Source organism: Malaya genurostris, chromosome 1, assembly GCF_030247185.1.
Source record: "Malaya genurostris strain Urasoe2022 chromosome 1, Malgen_1.1, whole genome shotgun sequence".
Classification (NCBI taxonomy): Eukaryota; Metazoa; Arthropoda; class Insecta; order Diptera; family Culicidae; genus Malaya; species Malaya genurostris.
The window spans coordinates 93,144,393-93,160,771 of record NC_080570.1 but is presented as its reverse complement, the minus strand read 5'-3'; the positions used below and the strand labels follow the sequence as shown (position 1 = coordinate 93,160,771).

The window sequence follows — 16,379 nt, the reverse complement described above, 5'->3', positions numbered from 1 at the left end:
GAATACAGTACTCTTCATTTTTTTATTTTATTTGGTTTAAGCACCTTTTGGAAATTCAGGAAAATATTTCAATTTAAAGTGATAACCCATACATTTTTATAACTAAATCGATTGTAACTGTCCTCAATTATAACTCCTGCTAAATATCAATATCATATTAATATAAAACTCTAAAGTATCATCTCACTGTTAGGTTAATGAAACACATTTTTAGTTAACAAAATCCTGCTCGGATCATCTGGCATCATTTTAGCAAATCGTAACTATGTCGGCCTCACAAAATGAAAATGTATGGCGTCCTGTTCAATCCAGATGCCTTTTCAGCTGTGTTTTATCACATCTCAGGCTAGTTCATCTGATAAAACAGTTTCACGGATTGGAAAATGTTAGCAAAATTGAATCCTGCTGTCGAGGAAAGCTTTTTCATTTTCGCAATTGCATCATTCGCACATCTAGCGCTCTCTAATATGTCTCTCGTTTGATATGGATTAATAGTTAAGCTAAGTTAATGATGATTTAAAGTCATAACGATTGAAACTTTGGACAGTATTCGAAAACGTTTTGGTCATCAAAAACTTATTTTAAGTCGGATATTTTTGTAATGTAATTGGTTATTCAAACTCCTCTCCTAGAGTAGGTAGTCACATCTTGGACTTAGTGCTGTCTATCTAATTCTGTGCAACATTTGCTGTTTTTCAAAAGCGAACTTTCTCTACCTTCTTTCCAAACTTCTGAGGAACATCCCGCCTTGACTTGCAAAAATAGTTATACTGTTTCATTTTTTTCGAGTGCAGTCTTTATATAAATCTTGGGAGTAGTTGTCTTCCAAGTCCATTGAATATATCCGACATTGATTTAAGTGATTTAAGCCTTATCCCATATAATGTGTCCGAGGTACACTGAGCTAAACGAGATGTGTCATGTCAAATCATATCATTTTGCTTCCGTTTGAGCGCAAAAAAACCTTCACTGTGTCAATTGTTACCATAATCAATGCTTTGCATAATGATTTATTTAACAAATTGCACTTTCCATATAAGCTTTAAGATTGTAAACTAAATTTGCTTTCTGTAGTTCCTTAACATTCAGTCCGTTCCATCTATATAGAACATTTTAACCACATATCTCACAATTTCGCAGAGTTTCCACCCAAATATCGTATTTTATTAATTATTAACCATAAAAATGGTAAGTGCGTCAAAAATATAATGAGTTGCAACTACTCTTAAAATGAATTGAACGGAATGTTCACTTAATAAATTCTTATCATAATTATAATTATATTTGCCTCGAATTTATCGATGTTCCGAACAATACCCAAAATTCAATTAGTGATAGTGACGTTTTTTATTAAAATTTCAGATGTAAATTAAAGAAAAAATCATTTTACGATGCACGGAGGGTTCGATCCAGACAAGGTACGTAGAAATGCTGTTCATATTTGGAAGTTGGGTTATGCTAAAACAGATTTGCACTCTTTTACAGAATGATTCCGCTTCCCTGCGAGAAAAGGTCAAGGTTTCAAAAAATGAAAAATGGCGAATCCTGAAAAATATCACCACAGTTTCCTTTGCGTTCATGGTACAGTTCACAGCTTTCCAGGTATTTTCATATATGCAAAAAAAAATTATACCATGGCTCTGATTCTATTCATATACATTTAATAGGGAACAGCTAATCTACAATCGTCAATCAATGCCAAAGACGGGTTGGGAACAGTTTCGCTCAGTGTAATCTATGCCGCATTGGTGGTATCCTGTATATTCCTGCCTACACTCGTGATAAGAAAACTAACCGCCAAATGGACACTGTGCGCGAGCATGCTTTGCTACGCTCCATACATCGGGGCCCAGTTTTATCCAACATTCTACACGCTAGTTCCAGCCGGAGTGTTGGTCGGTCTTGGTGCTGCACCTATGTGGGCCAGTAAAGCTACCTATTTGACGCAGTTGGGTCAGGTTTATGCGAAGCTCACTGAGCAATCTGTCGAGGCTATAATCGTGCGATTCTTTGGTTTCTTCTTCTTGGCTTGGCAAACAGCTGAGTTATGGGGAAATTTGATTTCAAGCTTAGGTTAGTTACATTTTGGTGGGATAATGCATTCGATCAAACTTCTATTAATTCTCCAATGTCTTTAGTTCTATCTAGTGGAGCTCATGGAGGCGGAAGCGTGCATGATGATAATGACACTTTCGTGGATTCTGCCCTTGATAAATGTGGTGCAAACTTTTGTGTGATTGAAACCTCAAATATTGCCAACTTACAGAGACCTCCGGATTCGGAAATCTTTGAGATTTCCGCTATCTATCTCTCTTGTATAATCGCAGCTGTCGTGATCATTGCATTGTTCATGGATCCGCTTTCTCGGTAATATACTTCAACAGTCAACATTGTATATCAGGTTACTGAAAATATATTTACAGATATGGTGAGAAGCGACGAGGATCTATATCGGCTGTTGAGGTGTCTGGAGTTCAATTGTTGTCTGCAACATTTAAACAATTGAAGAAAGCAAACCAACAACTGTTGATTTTGATTACGGTGTTCATCGGTATGGAGCAAGCGTTCATTGGAGCTGAATTCACTCAGGCCTACGTATCGTGTGCATTAGGAATTCATCAGATTGGATACGTTATGATATGTTTTGGTGTAGTCAACGCCATCTGTTCGATAATTTTCGGATCTATCATGAAGTATATTGGTCGGGTGGTTATTATAATACTGGGTTCGTAATATCCATGAACAGTCTGTTAAGAACGAATAACTACAACTTTAAATGCTAATTATTCGTCACGCGATCAGCGTCATAGAATGGAACGTGATTAGAAACTTTATTTATACTTCCAGGTGCTCTTGTTCACGGAGGAGTTATCATCTATTGCTTGTTCTGGAAGCCACATCCCGATCATCCACTAGTCTTTTTCGCTATCGCTGGTTTATGGGGCGTTGGAGATGCTGTTTTTCAGACGCAAATTAATGGTATTATATTGTAAACCGATCGTTTTCATTTCGTGTTACTATTTTGCGAATTTACAGGTATTTACGGAGCACTGTTTCGGCGAAACAAAGAAGCGGCTTTTTCTAACTATCGACTTTGGGAATCGTCTGGCTTCGTGATTGCTTATGCGTATTCCACGCAACTTTGTGCGCGTATGAAGTTGTACATTTTGTTCGCTGTCTTAGCTCTTGGAATGTTGGGTTATGCCATTGTAGAAATCCGCCAGGCTGCTAAGGTAAGATTCAAACAATTACGATAGGTACTTCTCTGTGTAAGACGATAAACTAACCATCACGCAAGCACATCTTCTCGCTCATTGTGTTTCCAAAATGTCTGACAGATTTTTTAAAGCTCGATTTTCTCGGAGATGGCTTAACCGATTCCAAAAAGCTTAGGCTCGTTTGAAAGCTACAATTGAATATTTAATCAAGTTCAAAAATCAAATGACTGTCACTTCTGGCTCCGGAGATATAATGGTATAAGGAACGCAACCGACAAAACGGTTTGTTTTTTTAAGGTTCAATTTTCTCAGAGATGGCATAACTGATTGTAACAAACCAAGATTCTTTTTAAAGCTACTATTGAACCATTGATCAAATTAGAAGATCAAATAGCTGTCACTTCTGGTTTCGGAGATGCAATAGTATAAGTGACGTAATCAACAAAACGTGTTGTTTTTTAACACCTATTTTTCCCAAAAATGGTTGAGCTGACTTAAACAAATCCTGGCTCATTTGAAAGTTACTATTAGACCATTGATGATATATAATAATGGTATAAGTGACGTAACCGTCAAACACGTTGTTTTGTATCGCTTCATATTCTCCGAGATTCCTGAGCCGATTTTAACAAACCTAGGCTAGGTAGGTTTGGAAGCTACCATTGAACTATTAATCAAGTTCGAAGATCAAATGGAAGTTTACACAACATTTGATTTAACAAAAGTAATATGAAATAGACATCAGTTGAACCGACGGATAGACGGATATAGTCGAGATCCTAGAGTTGTCATCAACTAACAGCTTTATTGGAATAGTTTAAAATATATTTTATTTTCATCGTCATTTTAACCTTTTCACGACCATAAGATGTGCAGGACGAAATATGTCAATACAAGACAAAAAATTTTAGTTATTGGGGGTGTAAATTAAGAGAATATCACCAGAAAAACATTGCAGGGTGCATAAGTTTTCTATAATTTCATTTTCCCTATGATTCTTAGAAATGAATAAAAGATGAGTTGGGTTTATTATATCGTAATTCAATTTATTGCTTTAGTTGCTTTAATTATCAGAATAGTAAAATGAATAGTTAGTTGTGGCATTCTACGAAACGATTTCATGTACTTGTGGACGTTGCACATAACACATTTATTATGTGTTCTACTTTCCATACCTCATTTTGCACAAACTTTTTTAGTGCAATAAAGATTGATAGTTCTTTTTACTTATTCGTTCAGAAACACATTTGTAGTCTTGGAAATAAGTTTTCTTTAACATTCAGTAAAAAACATCGATTTATTAGTAATTGAAGAATCTATAACGATTTTTATAGAAGGGAAACATATTTCCCTAGAGCGTTAAGAGGTTAAATGATGATTAATTTTTTTTTGCAGCTGTTATTCCGGAACCGTAAGTCGAAGAGCCTTCATTTTAATCCTAGTTGTTCCTGTACTTGGGAAGTTTTACAAAAATCAATTTTCTTTCAAGTGTACTAATGAAAAAAGCACTCTTGAAATTATTTTTTTCAAAAATATTCATGTTATTCCAGAGAAGGAAGTTGGATCTGAATACAATTCAGAAATTTTTTATGAGTTTGTATGACCTTTTATAGTGATCTATGTTTGTGAAAATCACATTAGACATCTCTACGAAAATTGAGTGTGCATTGTTTTATTTATTCTATGCATATCTCCCTGTATTCTAGTGGTTAGATTCGGGGGAAATTCTGGAGTTTTGTACGGGATTCCAAAACCTTTTATTTTAAAATAAGTTTGAGAAATTAGTTTCAGCCATCTCGGGGAAACGTTATTTGCATATTCACATGCACATACATTTTCCGATCTCGACAAAATAACCGTTTTCTGCAGCATTTTTCTGGTGGTCGAATTATGATCCCGTAAGGGTTAATATGAGTTATTTGACGTTTTAACCAAAGATGTGTAGCTTCAGTGAACAATCATGTTTCAAACCTGATTGTGAGGAAGCAGAAAAAGCCAACTAGGAACCTTTTTTAGTTCATCTAGTTGTGTAATGATGCGTCTCTCATAATCCATAATATGAGAAATTGATACAAAATCTATTCCAGAAATTTGATCACTTCTTCCGGTGATTTTCGAAACTGAATCCCAAAGCGAATATAACAAACGCAAGTTTCTATGGACACCGACTAACAAAACCTATTGGAACAATGTTAAATAATTTATGTTACGAAAATCGGTTAAGCCAGTTTTGAGACATTGAAGTGGATTACATATTCGAGATTCTGACAATAACATCCGGTTCCACATCAACTAACGAGTTTCTCAGATAGGAATAGTTTTAAGTGCAGTTTGAAAGAGTACGTTCTTTGCATAGTCGTTTCAAACTACGTTTATCATCACCTTATAATACCGGAATCGGAAGTTGGATACGGATATAATCTAACGGACAGTTATAGAAATATAAGACATTTTATTTAAATGAAGTTTTTTGAAAATTGTTTTGGTAAACTTTACAAAATAGTGGTAACCCGAGTGATCCAGAATATGAGGTCGTTCTTTGTACCATAACTTTAAACAGTGGCTTGCAATTTCTCACATTCATCATCTTATAATTCCGGAACTGGCAGTCCGATTTGACAGCCACCTACAGAACTATAAGACCTTGTATTCGATTTAAAGATCGGAGATGATCATTTTTAAGGCTTTCTTCACTATTCCTGGTATTTTTGGATCCAGAAATTTGGAATCGAATAACTAAGTTGAGTTTTCACGAGTTAGCTGAGCAATGCAAAAACAGAAGACGATGTTTCCGATTCTTAACGTGATGGACCAATCCATGACTACCCGGTCATAAAGCCGTAACAAGTTTATAACAATTAATGTCTTTTTGATGCTTGTTAGATTTGTTGTTGTTGTAATTTTAACTCTCAACCTCATTTTTGTAAAGATTTTTACGCTTAAATTGCATACATCACCTCGAAAAGACATATAATATCTTTATAGTGTATGATATTATGACTATAGATTTCAAAATAGAAATTCTACCAGTTTTTTAAGAAATTCAACATATATATTGAATTTTGAAATATTTCGTTACAATAATCTGAGACCTGATCATCAAAATAAATTATCTTAGGGAAATATTTGCATTGAGCTATCTCGTTAATAGAAGTAATTATAATTTTTTCCATGATGTAGAGTTTTGATACAGTTTAACCGTTTGAAATTGATCTGGCTAATACTTTTTTTACACTTACAGGAGCGTCGTTTGAAAAAGCTCGATGACACTCCAAAACAGCAGCACACAGAAGCAGAGCGGAAAGAGATTGAAGATGATGATGAAAAGGACGAGTTAGAAGAAGATATTGTTGTCACCCACCTGTAAGGTGCTACTCGCAACGTGATGCCACACAGCGTGGTCGAATGCTTCTTTTGAAGCATTGTTGAATGATTCCTATTTAGATTTTACCTAACAATTATTTAAAGCTAAAAAATAGATGCATCGAACAATATTTGTGCTAGCGAAATTGATCAAATAGTTGTTATGTAGTTTAGGCGAGTTATTCGTTTATTGTAGGGCAGAAATACAACAAATAACATCTTCGAAAACAGCGCACTCTTTAGTGAAGATCTTTGGTTTTCATTTCATATCGAACTTGGAAGCTTAAAAACACCATTGTAGTGATACTGTGTTGTGCTAATTAAACAGGGATATATGAACATCTAAAATGGTAAATAGATCTCATTCAGGCAAGTTCGAGCTGAATAATTTATAATAGAGAATGCAATTCAAAGAGAAAGTTTAAATATAACGCTACAACCACTAGTAAATCCAGAATGCCAACGATGTTATTAAGACGAATATGTGTAAATATAGTAGTTCAAAATTGATATGTTGTATATGATATTATTGCCTTTCTCATATAGAAAGGCTATGCAATCACTGTGAAAATCGACTTTTCAACCGAGGCTCGGAGGGCCAAATGTCATATACCATTCGACTCAGCTCGACGAACTGAGCAAATGTCTCTCTCTCTGTGTGTGTGTGTGTGTGTGTGTGTGTGTGTGTGTGTGTGTGTGTGTGTGTGTGTGTGTGTGTGTGTGTGTGTGTGTGTATGTGTGTGTATGTAACAAAAATATGCACTCACTTTTCTCACTATTGAATTTCATTTGAATGTGACTTCCGGTTCCGGTTTCGGAGTTTTATGGCAATATGTGAAAATTCGAGAAAAAGTTTACCCTCAATTATCTCTGGAAACTACGATTCAAATGAAAGGTCTTATAATATCCTACAAAATTGTGGAACATTTTATCAGGATCCGACTTCCGGTTTCGGAACTAAAGCGTGATAAGTGAAAAATTACCAATTTTATTAGTATTTTTCCACGAACGATGGTTAAAAACAGGTACAAATCCCATAAAACTGTCCGATAAATTCTACTAGTTTGCAGAGCTTGTTAGTTTGTGGGCATGAAAACTTAATTCGGCACTACTGGTCCCCTCTTTTCCTGTTCCGAGAGCATTGAAAGTGGAGAAGAAAAACTCCTAAAACTAAATTCACTTCGATTTCTCTGCGATGCTTGAACCGATTTTCACATATCTTGATTTGAATTAAAGTTCATACTGTCTTTGAACCTACTGTGAAATTTCATCCGGATCCGACTTCCGGTTCCGAAGTTGCAGGGCGATGAGTGTCAAAGTTTTTAAATCGCCATATAGAGTGACAATATGTACAACACCGGAAGAAGAAGAAAACACGAAACGAACAAGGCGTGCATTGTTCTATTTCGTACACGTTGTGTAGTGATGCCAATAATAATAATAACAATAATAATAATAATAATAATAGTAATAATTATAGTAATAATAATAATAATGATAATAATAATAATATTAATAATAAATTATCCTATTTCTATTCAATGAACAGTTTTTTTTGCGAATTTCACGATTATATATAAGATGTAATGAGTATTATGAGAAAGGTATCATTACACCACAAGGTGGATTAAAATAGGTTTTTATTATCAAACGCGTATATGAGACAGCGTATTTCCATCGGATTTCAATTCAACTGGCATCTGTGATATGTACTGAAGTTTGATGACAGAATTGATTGGTAGATACTTATTAAATGTTACAGTGGGTACAGTACCAACTCATCTTCAGCCTCTTTTAATTTAAGCGATCCCTCTTGCTTGCTATGCTTTTTGTTATCTACCCGATTCGGTTCAAAAACTATTTTCAATTGGTTATCGTCCGGAATTCTAATGATAAGTCAAGTCCATTGAAAACGTATAATGTTAGCTAATAAATGGTTTATCCAGCAGCTATAGCAAATCGAAGCTCATGCGAGTCGTCTGCCATCGACTTGTTAGTCGTAGAAGATGCACAGTACCATTTTCTCGGAAAAATGCTAGAATATTCTGTTTTAGCATGAAAAATGCCTTACTTTTCACTATAAGGGGGCAGGTGTCAATTTAAAAATGCCAATGTCAATTTAAAAATGCAAAACTAGCCACGTAACGTTTTACGAACCAATCACAACATACCATAATGACGTTGTCGCGAACCTCAACCCAACAGCGTGATCTTTACGACAGAGACCCCTTAGATAAACCACTGGTATAAAACATCAAAATGGCGCATGTTAAGAGAACAACTGGTAAGAAAAGAAGAAGGGTAGTGATCGCACGTTCGTTAAAAAAGCGATGTTCGTCGCCTTAGAAAGTTAAACTAATAATTGCTATAATCAAATTTGCCCTATGTTAAAAGTGAGTTGTTAGCAATAACTCTGGCGGTAAACCGTGGGGTCGCGAGTTTCATTTGGATTATCCTGGATGTAAATTATACTGCAACTAAATGGTAAAATTTATATGAATTTCTCTCAAACCTAACCTAATACATAAACATACTTATAGCATGGCTGATTGATGTGAAATTGAATAGAAAAGGACCACTGAAACGTTAGTTTTCTTTATACTATACTGAAAACCTAATGAAACTATATACAATTTTATACTATATCTACCTAAAACTAAATTGAATTATATACAACTTGCGAATGATTATTATAATAATATTTACATTAATAGTTACAACATGTTATACATGATTATAAGAGTAAATAAGGAGTTTCTGCAAAAATTATTATCCTGTTGGCAGGAAGTTTTGAACGCTCCTTAACATTTTTTCAAAACAATGTAGTAAAATGGAATACACGTTCACCGGAAAACTGTCTTTTTGCCTTTCTCCATAGAAAGGTATTAGAATTGCTGGAAAAACCTACTTTCGAACGGAGCCTCGGAGTCCCATAGTGTTATATACCATTCGACGAGATCGGAAAATGTCTCTGTGTGTTTGTGTGTATGTGCACCTTTCGAAGATATTTATACGCGCTCAATTCTCTCAGAGATGGCTGAACCGATTTAACAAACTTGTGCTCGTTTGAAATCTACTGCCGAGCCATTGATCAAGTTCAAAGATCAAATGGCTGTGATTTTTGGTTCCGGATATATTATGGTATAAGTTGTAACATATTTTACAATTTTGCGGTAAAAATGGAATTTAGCAAAATTCAGTAATCGAAAATTGATTAGTTTTACTCATTCGTATTGGGAAATGTTTCACAACAAATGTGTCATAGCTACAGCAGCTATAAATTATCATATTGCTATAAGAATGGAATATCAACATGAGAAAATTTTATGTAATTATATTGCTAGTGAGTCTAATCGCTTCCAGATGTCGGTAGTATGAAATTCGAGGGGTTGACTGCAAATATTTTCGCCATACCAAATAAATTTGCCGCCTTAGCATGGGCGCTGCCATGTTACAAATAACCCGCTAAATCGTCACAAAAGATCCGAGATTTCTTGGATGAAAAGAAATTCACACTCGTCCATTTCACAGACGTATCGGCTGGAGAACAGAAGTTCACCAAAAGTGTATAGTGGTTTTTCTGAAATTATATTTTCTTGAGTTTTAGCTAATTGTAGTTGGAGGTAATGTTAAATTAGAAAAAAAGAGTGTGTAAGTTTTAGTATAACATAATTTTTTTCCTCTGGTAGATTTTTTTAAATTTCCGGTTTATGAAACCGTAATTGAAAACAAGTGAATTCTGTTCAAGTGTGCATAGAACTTATAAGTAAAAAAGGTAAATGATAAAAATATATTTATTTCGCGAATCCTTAATTAATTACGTTCATGTTGGACAGCAGCGCTCGTCCAACGGGCGTTTTTTGTACGGGCTGAAATCGTTCGTCGGAGTGACGCCGTTCGGAAGGAATATTGTATGCGTGTAGTGATTAGAGCTCGAGTGTCGTTCAAGGCCCGGCAGTCAAACGGAGTTTAGTGGGTTTACGTTTGCAAAGTTTTCACGGCGATAACCAAATATCGCGCGTGTTCAGGCCGTTTCGTTACATTCTGTGGCCGTTTCCAAGAGCTGGCGATCGAGATACGTGGTCAATTGCGTACCGATTTGCTGAATCCAAAGTAGAGGTTTCATTTCATCGTGGCAAGGATCGATGCGGAATCTTAGTACGTGAGGTCCTTCTAGGGTACGTTGGCCACTACTGCGGATAATCCCGGGTCTGCACGGCTTCCTAGCGTTGCAGAAGCTCTTGTCGAGAAAAATTGGAAGTCTTCCGTCCAGCCGAACCACACTCCGCACCTTTAGTTCGGCCATACGCACATGAGTCGCCATCACTGGTCACGCCATCTTTACCCGCCAGCCGGCATCGCCGACCCCTAGAGTCGACCTTGGAACCGTTTCCGACACCATCGTTGCTGCTAAAAACCTGCGCAGGTATGTCACCAAGTTTCATGGCCATGTAAACGTTTTTCTTGCCGTCGTATAAAAAAATTGTCCTACCTGAACGTTCGTTTAAAATATACCGAGTGGAATGAAAAATGTAAGTTTAAAATTTACGTTTTCTAGTTTCCGTTGCCTTTGAGCAGAATCCTTTTGTAAGAACTCATCCTTACTTCCGTTGGTTTTTCCCCACTTTGGTATTTTGTTCTCGAGTCGATTATTTGTTGCAAGTATCGGAAAAGTGTGAACGATTGGTTATTGTGACAAGGTGGTATTTTGGCAAATTTTAATTTTGAAGGAGTTTTTCTAGTTTTGTTAAATATAACTTAGTAACCGTTCGAGCTAATTCCCCTGAGGAATCTCATGCTAAAACAACATAGTCGGGCAACTAAACACGACTGGTGATCTCTCGGTAACCGCGAGAGTGGCGCAAAGATCACCAAGTTTTATACTGCATTCTGGAATTGAACGCAACGGTTACAAAGTGACGTAACCGACAAAACACGTTGTTTTTTTACCGCTTTAATGTAAATAAGGGCGCCAATATTTTGAGATCTAATTTCGTAAAGCACTATTGTTCGAAAGTTTAAGCACCTCGAAAACAGTCCTCATGCAAATTTTTTTGCTAAATCGGACATGGGTAAGGGGTGCTGCCCAGCGATTAAAGTTTGAAAATTTTCGATCTTGAAAAAGCTCCATAGGGGAAAGTATATGAAATTTCCGAAATCAAAATTATTTTTTGATGCCAAAAATCATAAAATTGATGAAACGTCGAGATTTAGTGTCATCTCAAAAAAAAATTTTTTTTTTAATCGATCTTCTGGGACTTTTGCTATTTTTTCAGAAAGCCTATCTTCAAAAAAAGTTTTTCGAGGTGACACTAAATCTCGACGTTTCATGCAATTCTAAGACTATTGGCATCCAATTTTTTTCCATTTCGACACCACTAGGTCGATTAAGAAAGGTTTTTTAGTTGCATTCGCAACAATTCATTTCGGCGAGCAACCACTATGTATGAACAGCTACTTCGTGTGAAAGAACGCGAGATGCAAAACGCTGTTAAGGATTTGTAAATAAAATTCCAACGAGAAATGGAGATAAGAGAGCAGCAAATTCTGAAGGAATTGATCGTACAACCGAATCACCCCTATTCTGTATTTCGATCGAATCGGATTTTTTCAAGCGAATATAAACTTTGCTATCTTCCAGCTGGGAGAAAGACGGCGCAATAAAACAACTATCACCGAGCTGCAGAGTGAGCAAGGCGATAACATGCATGACCCCCGAGAAATCGAACAGCACCTGTTTCAATACTTCCAGTACCTGCATACAGCGCAAGCCGCGGGACAGGTTGAGGGAGAAGAATTCCCATGCGAGAGAACGATTCCTCCAGGAGATGAATACAATGCTGCTCTAACTTTCACTGTTGAGGAAATCAAAAACGCCATCCGTACATCCCAGAAACGAAAGGCCCCAGGGTTTGATGGGCTACCGTTCGAATTTTATCAGAGAACGTTCGATGTGATATACCGAGAGCTATTCTTCGTTATAAACGAAGCTTTGACAGGTACTCTACCGCCGACATTTACCGAAGGGGTAATCGTTCTAGTGAAAAAGAGAGGAAACAATGAGACAGTGAGAGGCTATCGCCCGAGCAGCCTACTAAGGGGCTGTCCATAAAAGAAGTCACGCCGCAAGGGGGAGGGGGGTGTTTCATTAAACGTGACCTTTTGTGACAGGGGGAACGGGGGGAGGTTTTCGGAATGTGACGTCCAATGTTTTCAATGAGCGCATTTTTGAAATACCTAATTATATTACTGCTTTGTCCTATTTCTTGAAAAAATCTTCACAATGTAAAAGCTTCTTCTTGTAGATTCGTTGATGTAAAAGCTTCTTCTTGTAAATTCGGAAATGAATGATGCAGGAAATCATTTCTGTTGTGGTCAGCAAAAGTGCACGGAGGAGCGAGTAAATGCCTTCAAACGGTTTAACTTAAGTTATGCACTGACAATTTTTTCAATTATTTGATTTTCTAGCATTCATAATAGTATATCATAAGAATTTCTCTTATCTGATTCTGATGCAGTTTATTCAATTGTTCTCCATTTGAAAAAGGGCGGGAGATCAACGATTTCAGACGTAGATCATGTAATGTCTTATCTTGATCACATGTGATTTTCCTCCACCAACATCAAAGCTTATCGAATCATCCAATGATTGAACTTACATAAATCAAGAATAATTTTAGTTCAAAATCACTACCCATTGTGTGACGGAAGGTCAGAACCGATATTGATCGATGTAATTTAAAATTCACTGATCAACTGAACATGAAAAGATTCTCCGGCAGTGATCTCGTTTTGATGATGTTTTGGTCTTTATTTTCTCAGCCCTGTAGGCTACACTAAGGAAATATTATTCTTTACCTAAAACAATAATATATCTGTGTACCCCTAGGAGGAATAAAACAGATGATTTCAATGTTTCAATTCCAACCAAATACTTTTGTTAATTTATATAATTGATATTAATGAAATAATTCCGATGATTTTGTAGGATATTTTTTTAATCTAATGACAGCATGTAATAAACCGATTTTTCCCTCATATTTGTATGGTTTGTCATACATATTGAGAATTTGAATTTCGTTACATGACGATTTATTCGTGACATGTGACATAGGGGGGGTGGAGGGTCTTTGTTTCTGTGACAATTTGTGACAAAGGGGGGATGGGGAGTCAAAAATCGTCAAAAAAGCGTGACGTCTTTTATAGACAGCCCCTAAATGCGGACTACAAAATATTAAGTACGGCGATGAAAGCACGATTAGAGCTCGTTATTCGAAATCATCGGTTTTTGAGTGACGCTCAAAAGTGCTCAAACGGTAGCAAAACCATCTTTCAGGCAACTCTTTCGCTAAAAGATCGTTTCGCGCAGCTGATCACGAGAAAGCAAAAGGGAAAACTAATCTCGTTCGATCTTGATCATGCTTTCGATCGTGCCTCCCATTCGTTTCTGCGTTGCACCCTACTCTCTATGGGAATCAATCCGAGATTCGCTAGTTGGCACTCTCGAGTGCAAACCACATCTACGTCCCGATTTCTCGTGAATGGACTTCTGTCACAACCATTCCAAATCGAACGATCTGTGCGACAAGGAGACCCGTTGTCGATGCTTCTCTTCGTTATCTACTTTAACCCCCTCGTAGAACGACTGGAACGTGTCTGTGGAGAAGATATACAGGGTCCGGCACTCGAAGTGTAACCAATTAAAAAGGCAATAAATTCAGTTTGAAAAATTACTTTTACTTAATTCAAAGTACAAAATGTGTAAAAATAATACAAAATTCAGAATCAATTCACTTTTGCTCGATATGATCACCTTTTGCCTTGACTATGGCCTTGAGACGGTCAAAAAACGAATCGCAAGCTGCCCGAATGTGACTTGCAAGTGTATTTTGGCCCACTCGCGGACAATAACTTTTCTCAGCGCCTCGAGACTGGTGTATCTTTTAGTACGGACTTTGCTCTCTAAAATGGCCCAAAGAGAATAATCCATTGGATTCGCATCTGGTGAATTCGAGAGCCATTGTGTGGACGTGATGAAGTTCGGAACGTAGGATATGCAGACGATCTCACCGTGTTGGTCACAACAACATAAACTATCGATCGATGTTTTCAACTGTTCAACTGCTTCCTAACGGTATCTGGAGCAAAATTGAATCGTCAAAAAACAGTTGGTATAGCTGTCGGATTCATGAATGGAAATGCGATGTCGGTGCCGGGACTGCAAACTGCCGAGACGATAAAGGTACTCGGTGTTATTTTCGCTAACATATAACATCGGCGATGGGGTCCTTTCTATTTCGCGGGACACCAGCACGTATTCCGATGCACCAGTTAGTACGAGACAAATCGCAAGGTGGACTAAAGCTTCAACTGCCGTCCTTCAAATCAACGCGCTTCTAATAAATCGACATTTGAAGGAAATCGATTGCCTTCCCTTTTATCGCTCTCTTTTAAATCAAAACATCCCAGTTCCCGCCGACTTTTCCTTGTCTCAAAATCTTACATAAAAAAATTCCTTTGATTCCCCGTCAAATCGTAGAAAACACCACCAGCCGTGAAATTCATCGTTTCTACTTGGAACAAACGGAACTTCCAAGGGTAGAACGTAACCATCCAGATTTGAACTGGAGGAAGATTTGGAAAATCACTTCTACGAGACAACTATCGTCGAACCAACGCAGCGATCTGTATTTCTTGGTTAATGAGAAAACAGCGCATCTCAAACTCTTGCACGTCATCGGACGAGCGGATAACCCAAACTGCTTGCACTGTGCTGGAATTATCGAAACGTTCGCACACAAATTCTGCGAGTGCCCGTGTGTGACTGCAGCATGGTCGTATTTTCAGCGAACAACAACAACAATTCTGGGAGGCTGGCGAAGGCTTACTTTCACTGCTGCGACCTACACTAAATAACACACAAACTAAGGAGTGTATCGAAAATAAGCTATCCACATACATTTGTGTTGTACGCATGTATTTGTGATGGTTTTTTATGCTCAGAGCGCAGCATGCTGTGCGTTTGGCCGCCAGCTTTCGATTCTTTACTTGTTTGTGCGGTTGAAATTCTGCGTTTTCAAAATGTCGCGCTGTCGTCGTTGGGGAGGATGTGCGCATAGGTCGAGTCAAGTGGGGAAACTCGGTCGAAAGGTACTGGTATGGCAAGCAATATGTTCCTGTGGTTTGAAGTCAACCATTTTTTACACTACCGGAACTATAAATGCAGAAATCTATCGATCTGAGTGTTTCCAGAAGAGATTGCTGCCTTTATATAAGAATCATAGTACACCTCCTCTGTTTTGGCTGAATTTGGCGTCGGCTCACTATGCCAAAACTACTCTCAATTGGAAAAGGGTATACATTTCGTTGAAAAAAAATATCAATCCACCAAATTGGCCTCAGCCGAAGCCCATCGAACGTTACTGGGCAATCGTGAAGAGGGTCTTCAAGAAGACTGGTTGGGCAGCTGGGAACATGCAGGAGTTAAAAAAATGGGTTCAAGCTTCAAAAAAATGCGATGCAACACTTGTCAGGATGCTCATTTTTAACCTCGTACAATAAAGGATCAATTTGTAGTTTGAATAAATATCGTTTTTTATCATAATTTAAAAAAAAATTGTGGATAGCTTATTTTCGATACACTCCCTACAGTGAAAATTGAAATGCTAAAATTTGTTATAAAATACGTTAACTTCATTCTAAACCAAACTAATTATATCGACATAACAGAGTTTGATTTGAATTTAGGAGAAAGAAAAATAGAAGCTTGATCAAATATGATTTGTAAATAGTTGTACT

General features: G+C 37.1%; 1 protein-coding gene across 2 annotated transcripts in view; it reads left to right on the top strand.

Annotated features, from left to right (window-relative positions):
- The window catches only part of LOC131440744 (UNC93-like protein), a 48,968-nt gene extending 41,877 nt beyond the window's left edge, over nt 1-7,091 (top strand). For both annotated transcript variants that reach the window (XM_058612279.1, XM_058612280.1), the window contains exons 2-9: nt 1,363-1,418; nt 1,486-1,602; nt 1,668-2,073; nt 2,139-2,367; nt 2,424-2,725; nt 2,848-2,979; nt 3,037-3,233; nt 6,460-7,091. In XM_058612279.1, the coding sequence (XP_058468262.1) occupies nt 1,392-1,418; nt 1,486-1,602; nt 1,668-2,073; nt 2,139-2,367; nt 2,424-2,725; nt 2,848-2,979; nt 3,037-3,233; nt 6,460-6,585 (1,536 nt within the window). In that variant the 5' untranslated portion in view covers nt 1,363-1,391 and the 3' untranslated portion in view covers nt 6,586-7,091. The remainder of the gene's footprint in view (nt 1-1,362; nt 1,419-1,485; nt 1,603-1,667; nt 2,074-2,138; nt 2,368-2,423; nt 2,726-2,847; nt 2,980-3,036; nt 3,234-6,459) is intronic.
- Nucleotides 7,092-16,379: the final 9,288 nt, after the last annotated feature.